The sequence below is a fragment of the Mobula birostris genome, chromosome 16 (genome assembly GCF_030028105.1).
Source record: "Mobula birostris isolate sMobBir1 chromosome 16, sMobBir1.hap1, whole genome shotgun sequence".
In the NCBI taxonomy this organism is placed as follows: Eukaryota; Metazoa; Chordata; class Chondrichthyes; order Myliobatiformes; family Myliobatidae; genus Mobula; species Mobula birostris.
Genome location: NC_092385.1, coordinates 25,516,914 through 25,543,676, shown reverse-complemented (window position 1 = coordinate 25,543,676; position 26,763 = coordinate 25,516,914). Strand labels below are relative to the sequence as shown.

The window sequence follows — 26,763 nt, the reverse complement described above, 5'->3', positions numbered from 1 at the left end:
AGCACTGATACTTTCTGACCTTTCTTCCCCTTCAGTATTTCTCATATCTACTTATGATACAGAAGCTCCATCAAAATCCACAGAAACTCTGAGGCCTGCTGGGCACTTCAAGCATTTTGTGGTGTTCTAAAATCAGGTTTACAGCATCTGCAGCATGCTTTAGGTACTCTGAAGTGTTTAGTTCCTTTGGTTCCAGTGATGTGGCACTGAATTCGACTTACCAATATGGTTATTTGGTAATCTCTTTAGCAGGCATGGCTCATCTTGGCCACATGGAGATTTAATATTGACGACCAGCAGGCTGAGATCACTTTCATTGATATCCAAGGATATGTCAGCAGCCGAGCCAACCTTGACTTGTGACTTTTGCCTGCTGTCCTCTGGGGGTGGGGGGAATAAAAAGGCAATTTTCAATCCATCTTTTTCTAATTGTTTTGGATACATTTTCCCCCCCATTCCTGAAGAAAAACTTCCACCAATTTAGGTGCTTCAGTTTCAGTGGACTCCCTCATTCACAACAAACATGTTCATTTTCATGCCCCCCATGAATATTACTGAATTTCAAATTTCGGTAAAGTAAAAGAAATGGTAAGGACTTGCCATGTGCAATATCCACTTTCCACATTTTGAATGTCTCCCATAACTTATAAAATACTGAATGATAACTCAATTTGTTTCCCCAAAATACCCTTACATGTCTCATTTCTAATGCTGTTCTATGTAATGCAAGATTTGTATGAATTAGATTATTTTTAATAGTTTTCAACCTAGTTGTAGCTGTTTTAAAAAAAAAACATCTTCTCAATGCAACAAGCTAAGGGAAAAAAAACAAACTTGCTTCTATTCACGGCCCCAAACTGTCCTTCCAGGTGAATCTGCTGGGGTTGTCTATTGTGTCCAGTGACCCTGATGCAGCCTCTCCTACATTGGTGAGACCTGTCGTAAATTAGGGGGCCACTTTGTCGGGCACCTCCACATCATCCACCACAAGTGGGACTTCCCAGTGGGCAAACATTTTAATCCCCTTTCCCATTCCTGATCCTACGTGTCGATCCCTAGCCTTCTCGCGTGCCAAGATGAGGCCACACTCAGGGTGGAGGAACAAAACTTTATATTCCACCTGGGGACCCTCTAACCTGATGGTATGAATATTGATTTCTTCTACCAACAAACAAAATCACCCCCCCCCCCCACCTCTATTACCCACTCTGACATTTTACTTTTTCTACCTGCATATTACTTCTCCACGGAGTCCTATTGTCCACTCTATCAGGTTCTTTCTTCTCCAGCCCTTGACCTTTCCCATGAACCTACCTTCACCTACTACCTTCCAGTTAGCCTCATTCCCCTCCCCCACCATTTAATTCAGGCATCTCCCCCCACCTTCCTTCTCAGTCATGATGAAAGGTCTTGGCCTGAAACTCCAACTGTACTGTTTTCCATAGATGCTGCCTAGCCTGCTGAGTTCCTCCAGCATTTTGTGTGTGTATTGCTTTGGATCTCCAGCACCTGCAGGTTTTCTCATACTTGAACTCTAGTCTCTTAATTTAACCTTGGATATATCAGGAAAAGCAGATTGATACTCAATTCTCATTCTACACTTGAGGCCAAATGATTTACGATACAAAATACCAGTTCACTGCCAATGCCATGAAGCGGTGAATAGTAGATCCTTGAAGTAATGTTACCATAAGACAGAGCAGCAGAATTAGGCCATTCAATCCACAGGACATCTGCCCCAACTGAAATGTTCCAGTGTGCTTGCAATTCCTTTATACATGAAACTTGCATTACCTGTGATTTTGGCAGTGAAAGGACTTCCAGGGATGTGTTTCTCATTATATTTGACAATGATACTGTAGTCGCCCGGCAGGGTTGGAAGGTAGGATACTGTACATGTCCCATCCTTATTATCTATACAGCTGATTTCTGCCTTGGAAGGTCCTTCGATAGCCAAGTCCAGACCACCTAAATGGAAAGAGGGGAAAAAACAAGTACGAAGCAATCTGTTTAGCAAACAATATACATCTTCCAGAAAATATGGTAGATCAATAACTACAGTTAAGTAGGCAGCATTTATCTGAGGCATACAAATCAGATGACTTCTTATTTTACCTTCTCTAAACTAGTGAGGAGCTTAGGACAATGGCACCTAGCAGCGAATCCTTTGCTTGCATCTTCAGAAACAGCTCTATTTCTATCTTTAATATCTCTATTTTCCCCTTTTGGGGTTCTTTTGAAGACCCTGACCTGGAGTTACATGCTGACTTCAGTTCTTTGCGGGAATGGGACCCGCTCTCAGGGTCTCATGACTGGCTACTTTTCTGTACACCAAGGACGCGGCCTTCAAGACTAGTACGTCTTCAGGGTTCTGGGATTTCATGACAACGGAAGCAGGTGGACTCAAGGTCGATGCTGCTGCTGGGGACTGGTGCATCATGGGAGATGGAAGAGTGAAAGCAGCGAACTGGTTGTTGGCTGTGTGTCCAGAGACCCGAGTTCTTTGGGCACAGAGCTCGGAAAAAGCGATGCAACAGACTTTTACATTCTAAATCGGCAAGTTGTTTGTTATGTCTCCCCTCGCTGTGAAATGGGGACACCCCTTTCTCCCTTAAGGAGAGAGAGAGCCTGTGGCATGTCAAATTACCGGGTGAACGAGTAGTCTTTGGGGTACTGCAAGTCTGTGTCTTTATTGACACTTGTTGCACGCTTCAGTGCTCGGTGGGGGTTGCTGATGCTTTTTTTGCTGGCGGGGAGGGGGAAATCATTGCTTGCTGCTGCTTATGTGTGGGAGGGGGAGCTTTAGGGTTCTAACATTTAACTGTCACTCCTCTGTTTACGTGGATGGTTGTGAAGTAAAAGAATTTCAGGAAGTATATTGTATACATTTCTCTGACATTAAAATGTACCTTTGAAACCTGAAACTAGCCTTGGTACAAATTTGCTTTAGAAAATTGTTGACAGGTACAATGCAAAGTTTTCACTGGGAGATGCACTAGGACCAGTACCACTGCAAATACAGCAACATGCTTTACCAGTTCCAACAAGTTCAGTGTGCAAGCACAAATGAATTAAACACTTCAGCTGTACTGAATGGCAGAGTTGTTGCCTCACTACTGCACTGGTTTGAGTTTAAATCTGGCCATGACACTGTTTACATGTTCTTCCATATCCTCCTGGCTTTCCTCTGGGTTATCAGATTCACTGGCCCTTTAAATCTCCTTTAGTTTACAGTGAGTGGGAGAATTTAGTTTGGAGTGGAGGTGGCGGGGGGTTGTTGAGATAAAGTTGAAGGGAATGTGGAGAAAATAGAGCTGGGTGGAATTTAGTATGTTACAAATGGGTGCTTGGTCAGTGCTGATACATAGACTCATTTCTGTGTTGTCTTTTCACAATTCTATGTGCAGTACATTCTTATTCAAAAATTGACAAATATGCAGATCAGTCCATTATCCTCAACTCCACAAGGTTGCACAGCATTTGGTTCCATTTTACACGGATTCTCACCCTCTCCAGCATCTTCCGTTATAATTGTGAAAGTGGCCAGCTTGTTGGCAACACCATAGACTAGTCCCGGGCCATAGGCGGACACCTGTCCACTGCCTCCATAGTTAACAAAGAACTGAAGTGGACTCTCTGAAAATAATCAAAGACAATGCTCACATCATCGGTACATTCAGCTTTAAGCGTATAAAAAAAAATGGCCAGCACAATAGAATGAAGACCAAAGATCTAAAGTTGAAGCAGAGCTTGGTTAAATGCTTGCATTTATTTAACCGTAATGACCGAGACAATGGTGTTAAATCTTCTAGCCTCAAATCACTGTATACCTGGGGATAGGGTTGCTGCTGACCAGGAACGTACCAAAGGAGCAAGAGGAAGTCAGGGGCTAGTCAGAAGTATAAGACCGTAGAACAGGGGTTCCTAGCTAGGGTCCATGACACAAAAAGTTGGGAGCCCCTGCCCTAGAACAATACAATCACAGTAAAGGCCCTTCAGACTACGACATTGTGCCAACCTTTTAACCTACTCGAAGATCAATCTTAACACTACCCTCTCACATAGCCCTCCATTTTTCTTTCAGCCACGTGCCTATCTACGAGTCTTAGAGGTCTCTAATGTATCTGCCTCTACCTCCACACCTGGCAGTGTGTTCCTTGACCCACCACTCTCACCTATTCCACTCTGTAAAAAGTCTCTGGCTGTCCATTCCATCTACACCATTGTGGCAAGTGACTCACCTAGCTCCTAAACTTCTCCTGGTTTACCAGACCCAAGAAGGAACAAGATGGAATAAAACCCACCAGCCCATGTGCAGTTTCAACTCAAACATCTGGATCAAGGAATCCCATTTGATTAAATCACACTCCACTAATGAATATTAATTACCTCCACCACCATTACCTCACTGTAGCTGCAAGGAGCTTGAAGAAACATTGCATCAACATGTTGGTTTCCTTAGCAACCAAAGTTTATTGTTTTAATTAGCTGAGAGTAGATACATGGGAACAGCAAGTATCAACCCATCTACAAGTATTGTTTTATCTGAGCCAAAAATCTGAAACCGCATTGTGATAACAGCTTCACTGAGATTAGACCCGCACTTAGCTGTAGAAAATAAAACCCAAGCAAGCATGGCCACTCTAAATCTGACAGGTTATTTTGATATCTGACCCCAACCCGAAACAATCTAGTCCTGTCAGGCTCCACAAGAGAGGCTTCATTTTTTTTTATTAACAGCAGCAGTTCACCCCACAGGCCCAGGCTTGCCTTGCTAGCAATACACACCTCAAAATTTCTGCAGTTCTTTCATTCTGCTGAGAATAATTAACTAGCAAGTTTGTAATGCAGCATTTTAGCTTCAGATTATAGGTATGACAGGGTTTACAATTTTGCTCTTTCTTGGAGACTGAAGAATTTACAACAGTGGGCATAGTGTATCCCTTTAAAAAATACAAGCAAGGTTTGCAGAATGCTTAAAATTGCAGCCGAGTGTTAAAGATGGATTAGATATTAACTAGCTTTCACATCCAGGCACATTAGGATGAGATTAGTAATAAAGGTAAAAATAGTTCAACGTCATCTATAGATAAAATCTCGTGGCTCCCTACATACAAAGTAGTTCTACTACATAGACCTTGAAAAAAAAGCATACCTGGAATATGATTTCCATTATATTTTATGTGCATTTCATGCAGTCCAGCTTCAGTTGGAGCATATTTGACTGTTACTGTACCATCATGATTATCAATTATTTCTGGTTTAGCAGTTTTGTTTGAAGGCATGCGAACTTCACCTAAATATACAGAGGTAACCAAACCAGTTGAAAATTCCAGATTAAGTTTAAAAATGCAAATTTAATGAATAACATAACATATTTGGTTCAAAGTATGTAACAAATAAATTACACAGTTACATAACTCTGAAATAAGGGCTCTGATTAATTGAAGGATCACCATGTCTAATTTACTCATCAGTTTGGCCACTATAACTAAAATTCTTTCTTTCACAAATGGTCATCTGACACAGGATTGAGAAATGTGACACTTCTGGATTTGGATACGTTTCACCCTGCATCAACCACAAAAATGGCAATGGAAGGCACCAAGCCTCCTCTGCATTGCTACTGAAATGCTATTGGCTTTAACACAGGAAAAAAGTTGGCTTCTGCACTCTCAAATCAAAATGATTGGCTTTGCAACTTGTTATAAGTAAAAAAAAACAAGCATCATTAAAACAGCTTCCAAAATAATTCAATTGTCCAAAGTGAACGATAAGCAAAACTGTCATGGTAAATGGAACTCAAAATGAAAAGTTGCGTTGCCCTCATTACAGGGCAGAGCAGAATTGCCAGAGCATGGTCTTCACATCAGCTTTAGTAAATAAAGTATTGTTAATCCAGCTGGAGGCACGAAGTGAGCTGCAATATTAGAAATATTGCTAATTGAAACAATTGCACAGCACAGTTCTACGAATGGGAATTTAATCTGGGGGCACTAAAACTTCAGTCCAGAAACATAGCAGCAAAGTGTAGTGAACTAAACCCAGTATCATTTCTGAATGATCAATGGTTGACACAGGATCAGAAGTTAAGCCTCAATTTTTTTTAAGCCAAGTTTAAAACATGAATATGAAAGAAAACACCAGAAACACCCAGATCAGGCAGCATCTGCAGAGCAGCAGAGTTACAAGGAAATTGAGCCAAAACATTAACTGTTTCGTTACAAAAGCTACCTGCACATGCAGTTGCAGCACCTCCAAATAAATTCAGTTCTCTTTGAATTATAAAAATAATCCACCCTTAGGAGCAAAACAAACACTACACTGCAAATACAACTCAATTTTTCTTTCAAAATGGCCAAGTGGGAGGGATTTGGAGATTAGTTGATTTGATCCAGATCATAAATCAACCCCAGAATACAATATTTCAAAAAATACCATAGAATCATTAAAGCACAAGAGGCCACCTTCATCCTAGTTTGTCCATACCAGCTCATTACCAAAGTAACTTGCTGGCTCCAAACTTTTCAAACTAAGTATTTCATTCAAGGTAGAAATCTGTTACCTGGATTATGAAATAAACCTTACCTGTGATCTCTCCAGTCCTAAGAGCAAAGGGAATAACAATGTCAAAAGGTCTCAAGCCCAAGCGATCTATTTCATCAGCTCCCACATAAGCGCCATCGTGCACCTTGATAAAGGCATTGAAGAATTCAGAGGTATTTTAACAATCAATACTTCACAACACTGTCCAAACATTTGCTGTTTTGACTATCTGTGGAAAATACTATATTTCTGTTTACAAAAGAAATCTTGTAAAAATTGCACTTAGTTTGCCCAATTCCTTGTCAATTCCCATTCGAGGACCAGTAAGATAAACTGAAAACTGCAAATGTCCTCAGTATTTAATTGAATGGCTGCATAGTTCAAATTCTCATTGTAAATAAAACAAAATTATCACCAAGTATTGCAATTATTACAGATAAAACCCTAGACTCCAACAATTAAATCTGCAAAACTGCCGACACTAGACACATAATCAGCTGTTATTGTGCTGAATCAGTGATACAAGGATTTGTAAACTAGAGGTTTAACCAAAATGTTCCATTCCCAGAAATCAACTTCTGAGAATGGGGGTGGGGGAGGAAAAAAAACGGTTCTAGTACAGGTAAGAAAATGTTAAAATTCCTTTGAGAAGTTTTTAGACTAAATATCTCAATTGGAAAGATCTTGTGTTTCAAAGTAAATTTACCCACAATTTCACCCTGTCCTGAGAAAGCAAAATAGAATGAATAACCAATGCAAAAAGTCTAAAATGACTGGAACACAGCAGCCAGGTCACATGCAGTCTGGCCTCCTGATAATTCCCTTCAAATTCCAAGTTTAGTTGTTGCGAGGATGTGACCAAATCCTTCCAGCTACAAACTGTAGTCTCCAAACCTGAAGCAACAAAAGCCCAGAAATGGTCCTGGTGTTAGTGCCTGAGCAGGTACACTCAATGCTGTACAGGTTGAGCTCCCATTGCCCTGAATTCAGCTGTAATGAGAGTTTTCTCGTGTTAATTGCCAGATAGCAAGAGAACTCTGATTTATAGTGTGTATTGTGTATAGAACAGGTGGCGGAGGGGGGGAGGTGGCGACAGGTGGAGAAAGTCCTCAAGGTGCTAATCCAGTTGGGAAAGTTCCAGTTCACTTGTGCCTGGAAAGAATATTAAAGCAGCAAAGATGGTCAGAATGGAAACTCAATTAAATAATTGTACTCATTTCTCCTATCAACTTGATGCAACACATTTGAATGTTTTGTTGAACTGCACTGCAAAAATCTGGCTCAAGATAAAAGTGAATTCTGCTCTGCATTCTTAAAATGCTGAATTTATGGGCAGGTGCTCTCAGGAGACCGTAACTGCTCTAATGCAACCTCCCTAATTCAGTCTCTTTCCTAGTTTTCTTCATCATGCTAAAATATACAGTTTTAGATCCGAGACTGATACAGCATAAAATTGCCCTTTTGTGGAATTGAGCCCAAATTCTTAAAAAGTTCACCCACTGTCATTCGGACATGGTCAGCTAGATATTTTGTGTGCTCTGTTTTTCAACATAATTGTGGCTGAGCTTGTCTCAATACCCTCTGATGCCTTGTTGAAAATTCCAACTACCTCAAGTATAGTCAGTCACTTGGGCTCTGCTCCCTTCTGTGACAGGAAATTCCACAGGTTCATTGACTGAAGCAATTTCCTCATCTCACTCCCAACTGCCTTGATCCATATCTTAAGACTGACATTGTTCTTGACCCCGCCCCTCCCCACCCCAACTGGGAGAAATATGCTTCCTAGATCAAGTCTGTTGAGCCCTGACAGAATATTATACATCTTGAGATCTCCACTCATTCTTCTAAACTTCAGTAAATATAGCTCTCGTCAACTCAATCTCTTATCCCAGGAATCAGTCTGAAGAATCTTCACTGCATTCCAGGTACATGTTCTTAATAGAAGCAAACAAGGTCCAGATTTAATTTCTAGATTTTCCTGGACCCTAACCTGAAACAACAGCTTTAGTTCCCAATAAAGTTCCACTCCAAACCGCCTCTTGACAAGACACCATAAATGTAGGGAGAAATTCAAGCACAGAATACTAGTCTGCATTGACTACTTTAATTGCTGTTATCTGCTTTAGGTGGATTAAGTACAGACAATAAGACTTTGGAGCAGCTGATCAAGTGGGCAGCAGCCTAGGAGCACCAGTGGATCAGATAATCTACATATTAAAGACCACACATCTGCAAACTCTGCATCACGATTTAATAGTACTTCATTGTCCTGGCATGCTCACCTTTCCCACCACCCGCCCCCCCCCCCCCAAACTACCAATTGTATATTCCATCTCAGTTTAATATTCTTCAACACCTATACTACAAGGATATCTTTCCCCAATATTTGCAGTCCAGAAATATTTATTCAGGGTTCTGAAGAGTACAAGCAAACTTTCATCCCATACTTCAACCGTCCAGCTACAAATGCAAGTATTCTATTCAAACTGTTTTCTGCAGCAGCCCATAGCATTTCACTCAATGGTTTTAACCAATTGCTTGAGGAGTTGGTGTCCCTCCTGAAATTCCATTAAGTAAGATTCAGAAATCTTACGAGACCTCAAAACTCACAGGTCTGATGCATGACCAACCTCTTATCAACTTGTATTAGTTATAGCACCAAATGGAAATTAAAACTGCATTCAGTCATTCCACCTTGTAGCAATCTGGAATGGCTCATAAATACAAAGTGTTTATACTCTGAATATTAGCATTAATATCACCCTCTGCTTTTTATACCCAAGATTGGAAACTGCAGATCTTGGAGACTAGTCATTTAGCCAGAAACCAATTTTAAAGCCCATTAACATTTAGATTAAATACAAATTTACCAAACATCGTATCAGAGGTGTGGGGGCGTGTGGTCAAGATTTCAATTCAACTATCCTGCTGTACCATTCACAAAGTGGTTTCTCACATCAGGTTCTTACTGCCACCAATAACCTGAGCAGAGCAAGGGTCAGGACCCACTCAACTCTCCACCATTTCTCAAATTACCCCCCTCTTTCTCAGTTTAACCAGAGATGAAGAACTTCCATCTCTTCCCTTTTCTGCATTCATGGCACCAATAAAAGGTGAAAAGCATATTTAGTACTTTCTTCAATTCTATATGCTACATTCACAGCACACAACACAGTTCCTCCTATGCTGAGAATATAAAGTTTGTTTGACCACCATGCCTACTACACAAGCATTTTCAATGTTATAATTTGCTACCATTTCTCGCATCTCCACATCTGCCCCAATGAAGGCTGGGAATTCAGCACCTCAATGTGACACAAATTAAAGCCTTTCATAGTCATTGGATTCAATCTTGAAAAAAATCTTAAGCACTGCTCCAAGAAATTTCTTGACCCCATCTTGCACCCATCGAGACTTACCCCCAATCCCAAAACAGCACTATTTCATGACCATTCTAATCCCAAAATGGTCCAAGATTTTTCCCCTTTTTTGTTATCTACTTGTTTTCCCATTCCTTTTACCCACACTTTGCTTAATCATCATTTCTGAAGTGTCCCAGCAAGAATAGTCATGCTGCAGAGCTACACATTTCCAACAATTGGTTTTAAAGCCAAAAGTGTACAAGCAACTAGGGTAAGCAAATAACCAGCAGCTATTGAGCAACAGTTAAATATTTATAATTATTCAATAAGTTTTAACTCATTAGTTCCGTATCGGTACTTAACTTAATGTTCACTGGAATAAGAATGTTGTATTTACTTGACGCAAAAAATTAGTGGAGTTGTGGAGAGTGAGGAAGGGTGTAAAAGAGGACAGAAGATATAGATCAGTTGGAAGTGAGTAGAGAAATGGCAAATAAAACTTTAATCAGCACAGGTGTAAGGTACTGACTTTAGTAGGTCAAGAGGATGCAAGAAGAAGGTATACAGTAAATGACAAGACTCATGGAGACATCGAAGGAGAGGGATCATTGGTGCAAGTTCATTGCTCGTTGAAAGTGGAGGGCAGAAAAGGCGTATGACATGGTTGCCTTCATGGGTCAGTACACGGGAGGTCATGTTACAGGTGTACAAAACTTTAATTAGGCCAAAACGTAAATATCCTGTGTGGTTTTGCTCACCACACTAGATAAGGATAGAGGCCTGGGAGGGAGCACCAAGAGGTTGCCCAGATGAGAGTGAATAAGCTACAAAAGGAGATTCTGGAATAGGGGCCAAGGACAACCAGATCGAATTATACTACAAATTTGAAAAGCTTTTGTACAGTAAATAGAAACTTCTTCCCCCCACCCGCCAGGATGGAAGTGTCCATTTGAGGGGCATACGTTTGAGAGGAGAACGTTAAAAAGGAGATTTAAGGCATGTCACTTACAGAATGGTAGGTGCCTGGAAAGCACTTGCCAGGGAGAGGAAATTGAAGCAGATTTCATAGCAACCTTTGAGAGACATTTAGACAAACATGAACAGTGAAGGTAGAGGGATAAAGACCATGTGCAGGAAAATGGAATGGAGTTTAATTTGGCATCATGATCAGCACAGACACGACAGACCAACGGGTTTGCTTCAGCACTAACTTTTGTTTCTATACCTTTTGGTAGATGGGATGTTTGATTTATGCCATATTATGTAGCTATTTTTATTACTTTATAGCAATTCAGTGAAGGAACACTCAAAAAAGAAAATGATTGAAAGATACGATCAGGCAGCATCTGAAGAAAAAGGAATAATAAACCTTTCAGGCTAAAGACTTCCCTGAAAACTGAAGAGCACCTTCAACCCAAATTGTTAACCCTTTCCTCAGGTTTTACCTGAGTTGCTGAATGCTTCCACTTTTTCTACTGTTGTTTCAGATCTCCAGCATCTGTAGTTTTGTTTCTCACCCGTATCAATGCATTTCCAAAATATCAAGGTATCTAATTAATGCTTCATTTAACAGAGATTCAAAATAGACCCCAATTTTTATCTTACAATCAAGGATTTAGAATTAACGATAACTTTGCAAAACTCTCATAGCCATGAGTAATGTGAGGCATCGAAGAACCACTGACAAGAGAAACTCTGCGGATGCTGGAAATCAAAGCAACACACAGAAAATGTTGGAGGAACTCAGCAGGCCAGGCAGCATCTATGGAAAGAAGGACCGCTGGTCTTGTATCAGCTCAGCTGCTTCAGATTATGAGTGATATGCCAATGACCAATTGCATAAAGTTGTAATAGGTTTAATTTGTTGAATGCTATATTTTAGAAACACACAGCATATAGGAGCATTAATAATATATTCAATTTGTTCAAGTATTAAGATTTTGACCAACCAACCAATTCAACCCATATTTAGCAGGCACGTGGAAGAGTTGAAAAGAGGCAAGATGCATTTTGAAATACAGTCCCAACTCAAAGTATAACATTTAAAAGGGCCAAAATGTAATTTTCAATGTCAGTGATTTATATAGTTGCCACAGTAAAATGGCTCATGCATGTCTATCAGTTCTTTATACCTTAATGTCCGATTCTTGGTGCACCAATGACTTGGGGGCAGGGGGTAACATATGTAATGATTTGCTGCAATTTGGTTCCAGATTTACATTGCCCAAAGTGTGTAAGAGGCAAATCATTAACCTGTTTCCTGCAAAGGAGTAGGGACTGTACTTGCAGAAGTTATTTTTATGTAGCCAGCTTTAGAGTTCCTGTTAAATAAGCTGCTAATACAATTCCACCTGTGCAAAATTGAGAGCTTATCCATCAGCTAATGAAAACAAAAGTCATAATAGCTAAAATTGGATAGAAAGGGAAGAAATCAAGCAGTCCAGATGGCAGATCCCAGCAAGCTGTGAACACTAGATAAGGAAGAAGAGACTAATAGAAAGTTTAATATATTAAAATCTGTACCCAGGGTTGGAAGCCAGGGGGATAAGCATTTAGTGATTGCTGCTGCTGTTGTACCAGCTGCTGTGGCACTATTGGACCTTCATCTGTGGCCTGGTGGATGGTAAATAGCAAGTTAGTTTTGAAACACATGTAAATTCAATCCAACTGTTTCACCTGAAAGTTAAATTTTTTTTAAAAAATCACATTTTTCCACAAATGAAAGAAGGTTCTCATCAAATAATTTTGTCTGGCTTATGCAAGTGTATAACATGATTAAATTAACTGACATTCAGTATCAGTTGCCAATACACCAGTAAGTTAGCATTGTGGTTATAAAGCAGTGTATTCTCCAGCACCCAATCAATGCTAAGGGAGATCCAGTATCTAGCCTGCAAACTGCCATTACTTATTGAGGCACAACTGCCCAGCAATCCCCTAACTCAATCTGAGTCTAATGACCAATTAACCAATCAACCGGCAAGTCTTTGGACTGCAGGGAGAAACCAGAGCACCCAGGGAAAGACACCCATGGGGTCACGGGGAGAACGTACAAACTCCCTACAGGCAGTGGCGGGAATTGAACCCTGGTCACCTGTACTATAAAGTGTAGTGCTAGCCACTATGCTACTGTGCCACCCCACCTTGGGCAGGCATGCTTTTGTATCAGATTTGAGCTCTACTACAAGCTCTTCATGGAAGCAGCAGCAAATTCTGTTCAAGATTTCCACAATCTGGCTTTGAACCAAGATGTCATTTAAAAACTACTTTTATTCAACTGAGAGAACTATCAATTCACTTTTTCATCTTGCTGTTGGCTAACTGCGATCAAGTTTAGAGTCCTAGTTCATCACAAATCAGCTCAACAAAAATGTAGGCATCAAAGAGCCTTTTCTATTTACATGGATTCACCTCAACTGATCTTCATAGTCAGGGCCAATAAGAATAATTAACACAAACAATGCATGTTTGAGAATATAATTAACACAAACATATGTTTCAATTTACACATGATAAATAAATTTGAATCTTGAAACGTGACAAATTTAGGAGAAAGCTAAACAAATCCCAAATCAGGGATTAAAAGCCATCTGCAATGATGAGCAGCTACAACATCAAAAAGGGGGAAAAATTAACACTCTTGTTTAAAAGCAGGGGAATCTGAAAAGGTGTTTCCTGAATATAATGTCCAAGACATCCTGGCATGCCAAGTACATTTTTTTTTAAAAATGGAGGAGATTTACAAAACAGAGCATATGTTCACCAAGATGAATATCACCAAGTTTAACAAAATCACACATCCAATATTGGAATCTTAAAACTGAACTATATTGGAGGAGTTTAGGATGGCTCACTTCAGGCTGCATACAATCTGGAAATCGATTTTCTTGTTATTCCAATAAAGGCATTTGTAATTCAGGAAACTCCAATGGGTAATACTCACAATAAGCTGGAGTATACACTATTTTATAAAGACAAGTGAGAAATGCTATGTTTACAAGGCATTCAAATATTTTGCTTCACGATTCTCCAGTATTGAACTAACATTTTCATCAAATGCAGGTAGATGCCAAATTCTTCAATTTGGAAAAAAATCACACAACTGCTCTAAGAGAAAGCTACCTTGTATAATGGAAGTTTCCACCAGTTGTGATGGAAAGCATCACTTAAAAGGACATTATAAAGAATATTCTACAATTATAACAAGCTTCTGAGAGTGCAATATTGATTTGACAAATCAAAATGATATTCCAAGAGCCAATAATTGACCAAAAAATAACTAAGCAGCTCCTACACAGTTGTCCTTTGGTGAAGAGTCTGAGAAGGGTTCACCTTTAATTACGGATTTAGTCAATCCAAATTTTATCCACATCCCAATTTAAAAGACATCAAATTCAGCAAAGCTCACCACAACATGGAATGGGCTGTTGGCAACATCTACTCCTCCAAAGCGCACATAAACAACGTATGTTCCAGCTTCAGGTGCAGTGTAGTAGATATTGTAGGTTCCATCATCATTTTCAATAACATCAGCTTCCACTTCGGTACCATCAGGGGCACAGATTGTGCAGGTGACTTTGCCTTTTCCCGCAGCTTTTGCATCGACCTTCACTCCCAGTTCTTCTCCCAACTGAACAGTTGGTCCAAGGCCAGAACCTTCAACATAATCGGGAAGTTGCAGTTTACTGTGCTCAAATGAAAGCTGTCTGTGGAATGGAATTTCTAAACTTTGAATTACCTATCTACTCCTTCAAAGCGCACATAAACAATGCACATTCCAACTTTAGGTGCTGTTTAGTAGATATGGTATGTTCCTTTCTAAAGATAGTCCAGCACCCTTGGGACCCAACTGGGGCCTAACTACAGAAAATCCAGACCACAGACATTGTTCCTCATCTTCTGAGCAGAAGAACTGTTCTTCCCCCATGTCAGCAAATGGTTTCAAGACCTGCCCATAACCTGAAGTTTCCATAAATCAGAGACACTGTTGGTTGAGATGGCAAAAGTTGCACAAGTCAGCTAATTAGCTACAAATTAGTACACATCCGTACTATAGACTCAAAACATGCTAGACCATGGGAGATACCAGATCACAGAATGCCCAACTAGAGTTTCAATTTGAACTGTTTAAATTCAAATTACTTAGCTGAAATGGTTGGATTATCTTCAGTTAAAGGTCAACAGAAACAACATTTTTGGGATAATGAATCACAATGCTGTTAATCAACAAGGCTACATTAAATACTTGGAAGATACTAGTTTAGATCTCACCAATACCATCAGCATTGTCTACTTCAGCCCACCCCAAGAATAACTCAAAACTACCAGATCCTCACCAAACCTCATCAAGTTCACTCATACCAGTTGCAGAATTAAATCTGCTCTTCTTACAGAACACCAGGCTTGCAGCAAGTTAGTCAACAATCAGACTTTTAACTGGCTTGTTAAACTCAATAAATCTAGTGACATTTCATTGCCTTAGTGAATGAATAAAGGTTTGGTAAACCCTGTAAATTCCACGTTACTGACACCTGTGCTCACATGCCCCAATTGTGACGGTCATCCGAGCACAACTAATGCCTGCTTTCTTCCTCAGTACTACCTCAAGGATTTCAGACCTAAAATGCTGACTTTGACTGTCCGCATATGCAGCCGAACCTGCTGAGATTTTTGAGTGGCTGTGTTTTTATGCTAAAACAGCTTCCCCACCTCCCACCTACACCATCCCTATTGTGGTGGGTGCATGGAATGCACTGCCAGCAACAGTGGTAGAGCTGGATACAACTGGGTCTTTTAAAATATTTGTAGATAAGTACATGGAGCTTAGAAAAACAGAGGGCTATGCGGTAGGGAAATTCTAAGCAGTCTCTAGAGTAGGTTACATGATCGGCACAACATCGTGGGCCAAAGGGCCTGTAATGTGCTGTAGATTTCTGCGTTCTATTTATGCTCCAACAACTACCAGGGCTGAAAGGTAGACTACTAGGGACAGTCCACATTAACTCAGTTAAATCTAGGGATCAGGTCTGATCTACAATGAGAAATAATCAAGCCTTTGTTAAGTCAAATGAGTTGGCAGCCAAACTATATTATTAGAAGGGAAGAGAAGTGGGAGTATAGTATTACATTAATAAGGCTGCTCCAATACTGTTTCAAAATCAACCAAGACAAAACAAGACATGACTGGTGTGTTACCTTAAGCGAAAACATTCACACTTTTATTGGGTGCAATATTCCTCAGCTGCATGCTGTACTACCACATCTCCTTCTCCCAAGTTGCAAGTGTCAAATACTAAAGGACATACTTACAGTGAGGGGAACATTTAATTGAAATGTGCCAGTCACATTTTTCCTACTAGAAATACAGTCGTAGGTGCCTAGAACAAGCTTCCAGGTGTAGTGGTGAAGCTGTGTTGTTCAAAGGCTTTTAGATGCCTACAACAATAAGGAGGGAAGAGAGGGATATGGATCATGTGCTGGCAGAAGAGATTTAGTTTTATATGGCATGATAGACCGCACAGATATTGTGGGACAACCTGCCCATTTCTATGCTCTATTATTCTGTCACTATCTAACAGTGTTGTCCAAATCTACAGTCTTTATAAAGTTTACTAATCAGGAACATAATCTAGCTCCTCATGTTATTAGTGCAGTATTCAAGTACAACTGCATTCCGTCAAGCTACACATGGAAATTATTAGCCCACTTACACAAAGATCAACTTTTCCACTTTTTAAAACTTTTCAAGTAAACTTGTCCACAAGTCCTTTACTTACCAGACATCGTACACTTGCTGGCATCACCAACAGCTGCAGCACGGATCCGATAAGGAGATGCTGGAATCTCATCACCACCATATTTAATGACAATGGTATAACGCCCTGTTTTATCTGGTATATAGGAAACCCTGTAGGTGCCATCGTTATTGTTATAGATATTGGCTTTCTTCGGCTTTCCTTCATGATCCTGTGAAAGAAATAACACCCCCAAGTGTTATTAATATCCTCTAGAGACAAAATACTTAAAAATTTTCATGTTAAATAATCACAGTAGACCATTCCCAATTTCTTAGTGTGAAATACAGTCCATTGCAGTTCATTTTATTCAATACATTTTAGCCCAATTAAGTGGCAATCAGATGAAGTTTCAAGGATATAGCTAGAAAGTTACAAAACTGGGTAGTTATGTATTTAAATGAAGTACAGAACAAATTAGAACACTATTAATACTACTACAATACTATAACTCTAGTTCCAAATACTTATCAATGGAGGAATTTACCCAGAGCACCTTACCATGTTCTTTTGATTGGAACGTAAGTGAACAAAATCAGCACGAACAACTAGTGCAGAAAATGGACTGCCTTCATACCATGCTTTTGATCATTGCACCTGCAAAAACTTCATTTTCATTGTAACATTCAAGATGATTGTCGATACCTTCAAATTTTTGTAGTTCCTAACTTGTTGTGAAATACTTTCAGTTTCACTCGCAGCCATTTCTGGCATCTCCAAGCCTAAATGCTTGAAACTGCAGAGACATTAGTGGTGGGAAAGATGCTGGAGTCAATTATAAAGGATGAAATAGCGGCACATTTGGATAGCAGTAACAGGATCGGTCCAAGTCAGTATGGATTTACGAAGGGGAAATCATGCTTGACTAATCTTCTGGAATTTTTCTGAGGATGTAACTATGAAAATGGACAAGGGACAGCCAGTGGATGTAGTGTACCTGGACAACTAGTCAGACAATGCTGAGGATGTTCTACAAATCTGTGGTGGCCAGTGATATCATGTTTGCTGTTGTGTGCTGGGGCAGCAGGCTGAGGGTAGCAGACACCAACAGAATCAACAAACTTATTCGTAAGGCCAGTGATGTTGTGGGGATGGAACTGGACTCTCTCACGGTGGTGTCTGAAAAGAGAATGCTGTCCAAGTTGCATGCCATCTTGGTCAATGTCTCCCATCCACTACATAACGTACTGGGTGGGCACAGGAGTACATTCAGCCAGAGACTCATTCCACCGAGATGCAACACAGAGCGTCATAGGAAGTCATTCCTGCCTGTGGCCATCAAACTTTACAACTCCTCCCTTGGAGGGTCAGACACCCTGAGCCAATAGGCTGGTCCTGGACTTATTTCATAATTTACTAGCATCATTTACATATTACTATTTAACTATTTATGGTTCTATTACTATTTATTATTTATGGTGCAACTGTAACGAAAACCAATTTCCCCCGGGATCAATAAAGTATGACTATGACTTTCAGAAAGCCTTTGATAACGTCCCACATAGGAGATTAGTGGGCAAAATTAGAGCACATGGTATTGAGGGTAGGGTACTGACATGGATAGAAAATTGGCTGGCTGACAGAAAACAAAGAGTAGCGATTAATGGGTCCCTTTCAGAATGGCAGGCGGTGACCAGTGGGGTACTGCAAGGCTTAGTGCTGGGACCGCAGCTATTTACAATAAACATTAATGTTTTAGATGAAGAGATTAAAAGTAACATTAGCAAATTTGCAGATGACACAAAGCTGGGTGCAGTGTGAAATGTGCGGAGGATGTTGAGATAATACAAGATGACTTGGACAGGTTGAGTGAGTGGGCAGATGCATGGAAGATGCAGTTTAATATGGATAAATGTGAGGTTATCCACTTTGGTGGCAAGAACAGGAAGGCGACCATTTGAATGTTGTCAAGTTAGGAAAAGGGGAAGTACAACGAGATCTAGGTGTCCTTGTTCATCAGTCACCAAAAGTAAGCAAGCAGGTACAGCAGGCAGTGAAGAAAGCTAATGGCATTTTGGCCTTCATAACAAGGGGAGTTGAGTATAGGAGCAAAGAGGTCCTTCTCCAGTTATACAGGGCCCTGGTGAGACCACACCTGGAGTATTGTGTACAGTTTTGGTCTCCAAATTTCAGGAAGGACATTCTTGCTATTGAGGGAGTGTAGCGCAGGTTTACGAGGTTAATTCCCCGGATGGCGGGACTGTCATATGTTGAAAGATTGGAGCAACTGGGCTTGTATACACTGGAATTTAGAAGGCTGAGAGGGGATCTGATTGAAACATATAAGATTATTAAGTGATTGGACACGCTAGAGGCAGGAAACATGTTCCCGATGTTGGGGGAGTCCAGAACCAGAGGCCACAGTTTAAGAATAAGGGGTAGGCCATTTAGTACGTTGTTGAGGAAAAATTTTTTCATCCAGAGAGTTGTGGATCTGTGGAATGCACTGCCTCAGAAGGCAGTGGAGGCCAATTCTCTGGATGCTTTCAAGAAAGAGTTAGATAGAGCTCTTAATGATAGCGGAGTCAAGGGATATGGGGAGAAGGCAGGAACGGGGTACTGATTGTGGATGATCAGCCATGATCACAGTGAATGATGGTGCTGGCTCGAAGGGCCGAATGGCCTACTCCTGCACCTATTGTCTATTGAGATTAAAGCAGTTCTAAACTGTCTTGCTCCTTACTTCTCACCAACTATCAAAGTATCACTGCTTTTTGAACAAAATCACACATAAATAATGCTTTAAGAAAATTTATTTGTTCTAAGCATAGTGCCGTGTCTAACACCTACACAAGCAGATACGTCTGAAGCCCGTTAGAAACTTCTGCAACAGTTTCCTGTCTCTGTTAAGCGGCTTAGTGTCCCAAATAAACAAAAGGAATCCCAGCAATTTTCTTGATCAGTTTTTGTTTGTGAGTTGTCCCAGATAAGTGGCCGCACTGATTAAGCAATGACTCAATTAACTGGAATCCACTGACATTAAGCTTTCGATTTAATGCTACAAACTCATTTGCAGAGTTAGCTGAAATGGAGAATTATATGTAGACCAGGGGTTCCCAACCTTTTTTTTTAATGCCATGGAGCCTTACCATTAACCAAGAGGTCCATGGACTCCAGTTTGGGAACCCCTGACAGTAGCAAACATTAGGTCTTTAGCCTTGGGGGGAGTGGGGGGAGGAGGAGGGAAATCGTGTGTTTCAGCTGGGTTAGCAAGTGCTTTTCGGGAGCACATTCCTGAGGTAGGGTGGTGGGGGGGGGGAACAGCAACAAAAGAGGGTCTTTTCCTTCCATTTTAAAATAATGGATGAGCCATATACAGTTGGGGGGAGGGGTCTTTCAGCCATTCACGTCCATACCAACCAAGATGCATGTTAATCCCAAATCATTCCAAATTTGTCAACCATACAGCTGTCCAAGCAATTCTTAAATCCACTGTACCTATTGCATCCACTTCAACCACTTGGTCTGGCAGCTGGTTCCAGTTATCTACCAACCAGTGAACAAAAGGTTGACCCTCAGGTTCTTAAACCTTTCATCTCCACCCATACAAACTGTCTCCTAGCTTTCAATTCTCCAACCTGCGGGGAGGGGGAGGGGGGGTGGAGAAAGAAAGACACCCACCCTTTCAATGTCCTTTGAGATTTTATCACTCCTCCATCTCCTATGCTCCATGGAGTAAAGGCCAAGACTGTCTAACCTCTCCTCCTAACTTAATCCCGAATCCTGACTATACAAGCGTAAATCCTGGCAATATATGTGCAAATCCTTTCTGCAGTCATTACAGTTTAATCACACCCCTCCAAAACTGAGCCAATACCCTAAGTATGGGTTCACCAATGCCTTGCAACAGAACCTCCCCATTTCTATATTCAATTCAATTGGAATTAGATTATTCTCTTTCCTTGAAGCCACCCCTCCCTCCACCTTGCTCACCCTGACCATGGCAGCAAACGATGGGCTGATGAAAAGGAACTAAGAAATTAAGTTAAAACGTGACATGCTTAAAGAGAGATTCTGCAATACTGCAACATTAAGGGGCTGAATAATCAAATTCTGGGTTGCAATTTGGTCAATTTTTACCATCAGTGTTTAAAAAAAAACTTGGAGCAGGCATCTAGCTGTTGGTTTAACATCCCAGCAGCACCAAGACCAATCCAGTTATTCACTGTAAACCATCTTCTCAATTTCTTGCATTCAGCGAATGCTCGAGGCAAAAACCTCCTTGGACTGACACTGCATTTTCTCCTCAGAAGTGGAAGGCTCAAGGTTCAAGCCCTTGACCTTTCGTTGGTAGGAACGGAGAGGACAGCTATTGTAACCCAAGTAATATCCTGAACTAAGAATCAATATGATCTATTTCTTCTGAAGTGGGCAAGTCAAACCTTCTGTAGTAAAATAGTAGATTTAACACCCGAGATTCTGGAGCAGAATCTTCAACATCAACAGATATGCCAAATCTCAAGAACACTTAAGAAACCTTATTTATCCACATTCCATTTGGCAAGTAGCCACCCAACATTTTAAACTGAATTTTGTCACTACATACTTTATAGGAGCATAAATAATTCAAAACATACAGTCACGTGCACAGAAAGGAGCCCTTCTCCAGCATCTTTGGCATCAATAGTAAACTCCACAGGTAGACTAGCTTGAACACCAGAAGAATTAAGGCCTGGCCCACTCGCTCTCACTTTGCTGGCATCATGAGTTGGCAGAACCTTAACCCTAAAAGGACTGAAAACAAAAACTCATTAATTTAGCATGTATTTGGAAGAATAATATGAACTTGCATTAAACCGCCAAAATCTACAAATGGATTAAGAAAATGTAGTTAAGGGATAAATAACTAAAATATGTAGATACTAATTCATTAATATAGATCTCTAAATATACTCGTATTATATAAAAACAATTTTGGTTGATATTTAAGCTAGATTTATGGTTCCAGAGCCTATGCATCTACTCTACCTAAATTTATAAATATTGCTACAATTACAACAAATCTGCAAGGCAATTTTGCCAACTACATACATCAGATTGTAAATAAATCAGCGGTAGGACAAAACAGAAGCTTGTGCTCTGTCAACATGTACATCCTTGTCTAAAAATGAAGCCAATAGGTTTTTACTTCAAAAGTTTGTCCATAAACTGAAGATATGGCAATGAAAAGTTGGTTTCAATTCAAAGTAAACCAGTTAATTGCCATTAGATCAAGGTAACACAAGAGGGACAAACTAGAAAGATAGAAAGAGATGGGAAAATTATTTAACTCTGGAAACATGGTTCGTTTTAAAATCAACGTATTCCAATTCTTTTTCAATATTTAAATTCTGAAAAGAGATTAATGACATCATACACTAGAACATCAACCTAAAAACAAAAGCCATTCAAATTACCTGCGAGGAATGTTCTCGTCACCATATTGGACAGAAACAGAATATAGCCCTTCAACTGAGGGGGTGTAGCTGACGGTGTGAGTTCCATCACCATTGTCAATTACCTCAACGGGCTCGATTATGCCTGAGAAAAGATGAAATTATCAAACTATTGGATACACTGGAAATGTTAAAATTTCCACTGCATCACAGCAGGTGCTCAAGTACAGTATTAGTCTATCACAATGTATTACTCCATCAGTTCCTAGTGGTGCAAATAAGCAAAAATCAGAAGCAGTTGTAAGTGAGGAATATTGTTAGCTTAAAAAGTTTAATACAACCCCAAGAAAATGGGTGCAGGACAAGACAGTTGGTGTCTGGTAGATTTAACATCCTAAACCTGATATTTTACTGCTTCATTTCTTTTGACATTACTATATTACTCATTCAAAGTTTTATGCAAATATTAGAGCTTGCTATTAAAACTATCAACACTCAAACTGGTGATGTACCTTGTATGAACTTCTCAATTACCTATCTACATCTGTCTCATCCTACCAATTCAAATTTACTGTCTAATAAAAAGTTAAATCTTTATAAAATCTAAAGTTGCTTTAAGTCATTATTATGTTAAAATATTCTATGCCTATCACCAACATCCAGCTCCTGGCAACAATCTGCAGAAAATTTCAAGAACTGGCAGAGGTAGATGTATTCAGCCAACATTTTAATTCAAAATTTTGAGTATTAAAATGAATTCATAATAAGCTGTGGGATTAATACAATCTCTTACAGCAGTGGCAGGGGAAAATATTGGAGGCTCTCACTTGTATTTGGCAAAGTATTCACTTAGAGATAGCATTACTTGGGCAGGGGAGGTCGTGTCTCAAAAGTTGATCCAGTCTTTTTGAGAAAATGACAAAAATGATGAGTAGGGGAGTGAATGTTATCTACTTGGATTTTAAAATATTTGAAATGTCCCTCTATCCAAAAGGTGGGGGGGGGGAATAACATGGGGTTCACAATTTGTTTGCAAATTGAGTACAAAGATGGCTTGCTAATAGAAGCTAATAATGATGGAGGGACATGTCTCTGTCTGCAGGCCTGTGTTCAGTAGTGTTCTGCAAAAATCAGTGCTGGAACCCCTTTGGAGGTTGCTTAATTAGGAAATTTGCAGACAACAGGAAGATTACTGGAGTTGTGAATAGTGAAGATGGCCATCAAAGAAAACAGCAGGATATTGATCAGCTGGAAACTTGGGTGGAAAAATGGCAGATGGAGCTTAACCTGGTCAAATGTAAAAGGCAGGATACCTAGTGGCAATGATGAACAGAGGGATGTTGGGGGGCCAAGTCCATAGCTCTCTGAAAGAGCAACACAAGTGGATAGAGTGGTAAAGACATACAACATCTTTGTCTTCATGAGTTGGGGCATTAAGTATCAAAGTTGGCAAGACTTGTTGCAGCTGCAAATAAACAATTTGGTTAGGCCACGTTTAGAAGATAGTGTGCAGTTTCGATTATAGGAAGAACATGGAGACATTGGAGAGAGCATAGAAGAGATCTATCAGGATGTTGCATGGTTTGGTACGCACTAGCGATAAAGGAGAGGCTGGAAAAATTTAGATCGTTTTCCCTGGAGCAGAGGTCGAATAGAAACCCAAAAGATAAAAAATACAGAGAGGCACAGATAGAGTAAAAGTGTGTGCTGCCATGGACCTTGGAAGCAGATATTAATGGCATTTAAAAGAGGCATTTAGACAGACATGAAGTAATAAGGATTCGAAGAGATACAGAACATATGCGGGCATATGGCATTAGTTTAGATTGGCGTTACGGTCAGTACAAAAAGGTGGAACAAAGGCTATGTTCCTGTTTTTGCACTGTTCTATGTCCAAACACAGCAACAGATTTAAATGCAGGAAGCAGAATAGATTACGAGAAATTTCATGTTAAAGCTAGTGTGGGCCAAGTTAACATTTCTTCAACTAGTAAATAAAACAGATTAAAGCAAACACAAACTTAAAACTTTCAATGAGCAAAAAAGTTTTTTTAAAAAATTGTATCAGAACTATTACACTAAGAGAAGCTAAAGAAATCTGCTCAAAATTTCAGATTACTTCCAATTCAGAAGCATAGCCAGAATTAATCCTTCCACTGGGCTGTGCAGAAATGTCAACATTGTAAGGTGCACATGCATTTCTTAGTGGCTCAAGACTTGGAACAAATTAAATCTAAAGGGACTAGAAAATAGATTTTTTTTTAGAAAAAAGTCAAGCTTATTAGAAAGGCAGGTTAGAGTGACAACATAGAAACCATTTGAAGCATTAGGCATAGCAAATTCTACTTTGGCTCTTAGTACAAAAGCAGGTAAGACCAGTGCAATGGACGCCCGCCACCTTTCTTGCCTTGCTGAAATTATCAAGCTCAAATCCAAACCTGGCTCACTGACATCGCCCTTGGTCTCTCCTTTAAAGAAGTCTGCAATCACTTTCAAAGGACTGTGCCATGGTTGGTGCTGTCTCTCATAAACTAGAATAGAAAACCTTTTACTTGCAGTAAATACGAGCTTTGGCAAGTGATTCACTTGACTAACCAGCACTGTCATTCAATCGTTACTGTTTAGACCAATGGTCCTTATCGTCCTGTGGGTACATTTACCTACAGGCCAGCTTACACAACGAGCTGGTTTGCCAGTCAAAGGGAAAGCTAAGCACGCCCGATGTTATCTCCTTACCTTTAGGTCCTAACACAGCTACTTGAAGAGGAGCCTTTCCAGCCTTGCTACAGTCCACAGTGAACTGTTGGGGAACTTTGGCTCGTACTCCTGAACTTAGACCAGGTCCACTGCATTGTACCTTGCTGGGATTCACAACATCCTTCACTGGTACCTTGAATGGGCTGCCTGCAGGAGAGAGGACGTTTTAGTTTTTGGAACTTATTAAATGGCTTTTGGAGTGGTGAGCAATATACAAAAGGAGGAACTGAAATCAAAAGCTTAATGGGAAAATCATGAGTATATTTGATACCGGATTCAACAATTTCTACACTCAACAAATGCTCAAGCCACATTCCAATAGACCTCACATTGAAGGCTGATGTTGAGCATTATTTCTTAAAAAATTTGTTTTACAGTCCAAACATAATTGAAAGTTTGAAAGTCAGAATAATGATTGGAAAGTTAAAATAATTCAAGTAGAATCTGATTACATCAAGATTTTAAAAAAGCTTCTAAAATGTCTGTTGCTCACATAATGTATTGTAATCTACACATACTGGTATTCAACAATCTCCATTTGAAACAGTAAGACCACTCAAACTTTTAGAAAAACACACAGTAGTTTGAGTGTCATGATGACTCGACAATCCTCTAACAAGAGCTTGTGAAATTAGCTACCAATTACTGGAAGTGATTTAGCTATTTATGATCTTAGCAAATGCTATAATCAAAGCTGAAGGAACCAAATTGAAACAGACTAAAAGATGTTACCAGGAATGTGATGTCCTCCATAGGTAATATTTAAATCATAATCTCCAGGAGTGTAGGGGATGTATTCGACACTGCAGCTGCCATCCTTGTTATCCTTACAAGACATCTTTGCTTCTGAAGGTCCTTCAACAGTAATTCCAAGACCACCGATACCTGCCCCTCTGGATCACAAGATTTTCTAGTTATCAGCTGGTTTCAAAATCAATTAGTTATAATGGATTTTTTTGTATTGTCAAGTGACATGTCACGTGAATTACAATTGATCTACTTAGAAACACTTGCAATGTTGCTCCATTATACAACCTAGAATCAATGGTAGTTAACAGGCAAGCTGTAATGTGTAGCTTTGTTCCAAAATGGTGTAATTGCCAGACAAACAGATAAGAGAATCTGAAAAATGTCAAAAAGTTGCAGTTATACCAATGCGGATCACATGGGCTTACAACCTAGTCTAAGCCCACAAAGATATAATGACTGACAAGCAACTTTCCAGGAGTCAAGAAACTCTGATAAACAAAAAGTTTAGTTTGTAGGGGTGAAATCATGCATATTATGGAACAGAACTTACTTGTATTGAAGTGCTATTGAATCTGGATAAACTAGCTTCAGAATCCAATCCAAAAACAGTTGAGAAATGCAAGATTACCTTGTTAATACAGAGAATTTATTGGCCTTGTTGGTAAAGCCTTCCTGAAGCCCAGGTCCAGCTGCAGATACACGTGAAGCATCACATCCTTCTGTGACTCCTACCATGAATGGGCTATTAACAACTGGTGCATCGTCATAGGTTACATCAATAGAATGCATCCCTGTAAAAAGGCATTTCACAAACAAAAACACTTGAGCAGGAGAGTTCATTTATTTTATACGTTTAACACAGAAGTAAGAAATCTGGCCTTTTGATCGGCAGGCCAATACCATCATGGCATGTACCCCATCTTGGGATTAACTTCCTGCTCCTTCCCCAAAGCCCTGGAGCTAGGGATCTCAAACATCCCATGGCTTTGCCCCTACTGCCTCTGGTTTTACAAATTCACGACTCAACTCAGTTCTGTCTTACTCAACACCCTTCTTCTAGATACCACTGTCAGGGTAAACGCCCTTCCTGAATCCAGTGTATCAAGGCCCACCAGAATTAAAGAGTTTCAAACAGATCTTTCTTTGTTCTCAAAACTCTGATGCATAATGAGAGTCTAC

General features: G+C 40.0%; 1 protein-coding gene across 5 annotated transcripts in view; it reads right to left on the bottom strand.

Annotated features, from left to right (window-relative positions):
• flnba (filamin B a) overlaps positions 1–26,763 on the bottom strand; it is a 175,940-nt gene that overhangs the window by 32,702 nt on the left and 116,475 nt on the right. For 3 of the 5 annotated variants that reach the window (XM_072280458.1, XM_072280459.1, XM_072280462.1), the window contains 13 exons: positions 26,213–26,375; positions 25,567–25,727; positions 24,814–24,981; positions 22,099–22,222; positions 21,280–21,436; positions 16,685–16,874; positions 14,317–14,564; positions 12,432–12,521; positions 6,589–6,691; positions 5,156–5,296; positions 3,508–3,636; positions 1,795–1,968; positions 222–380 (listed from right to left, as the gene is read on the bottom strand). In XM_072280458.1, the coding sequence (XP_072136559.1) occupies positions 222–380; positions 1,795–1,968; positions 3,508–3,636; positions 5,156–5,296; positions 6,589–6,691; positions 12,432–12,521; positions 14,317–14,564; positions 16,685–16,874; positions 21,280–21,436; positions 22,099–22,222; positions 24,814–24,981; positions 25,567–25,727; positions 26,213–26,375 (2,007 nt within the window). The remainder of the gene's footprint in view (positions 1–221; positions 381–1,794; positions 1,969–3,507; positions 3,637–5,155; positions 5,297–6,588; positions 6,692–12,431; positions 12,522–14,316; positions 14,565–16,684; positions 16,875–21,279; positions 21,437–22,098; positions 22,223–24,813; positions 24,982–25,566; positions 25,728–26,212; positions 26,376–26,763) is intronic. The other 2 variants (XM_072280460.1, XM_072280461.1) reach the window with 1 other exon arrangement.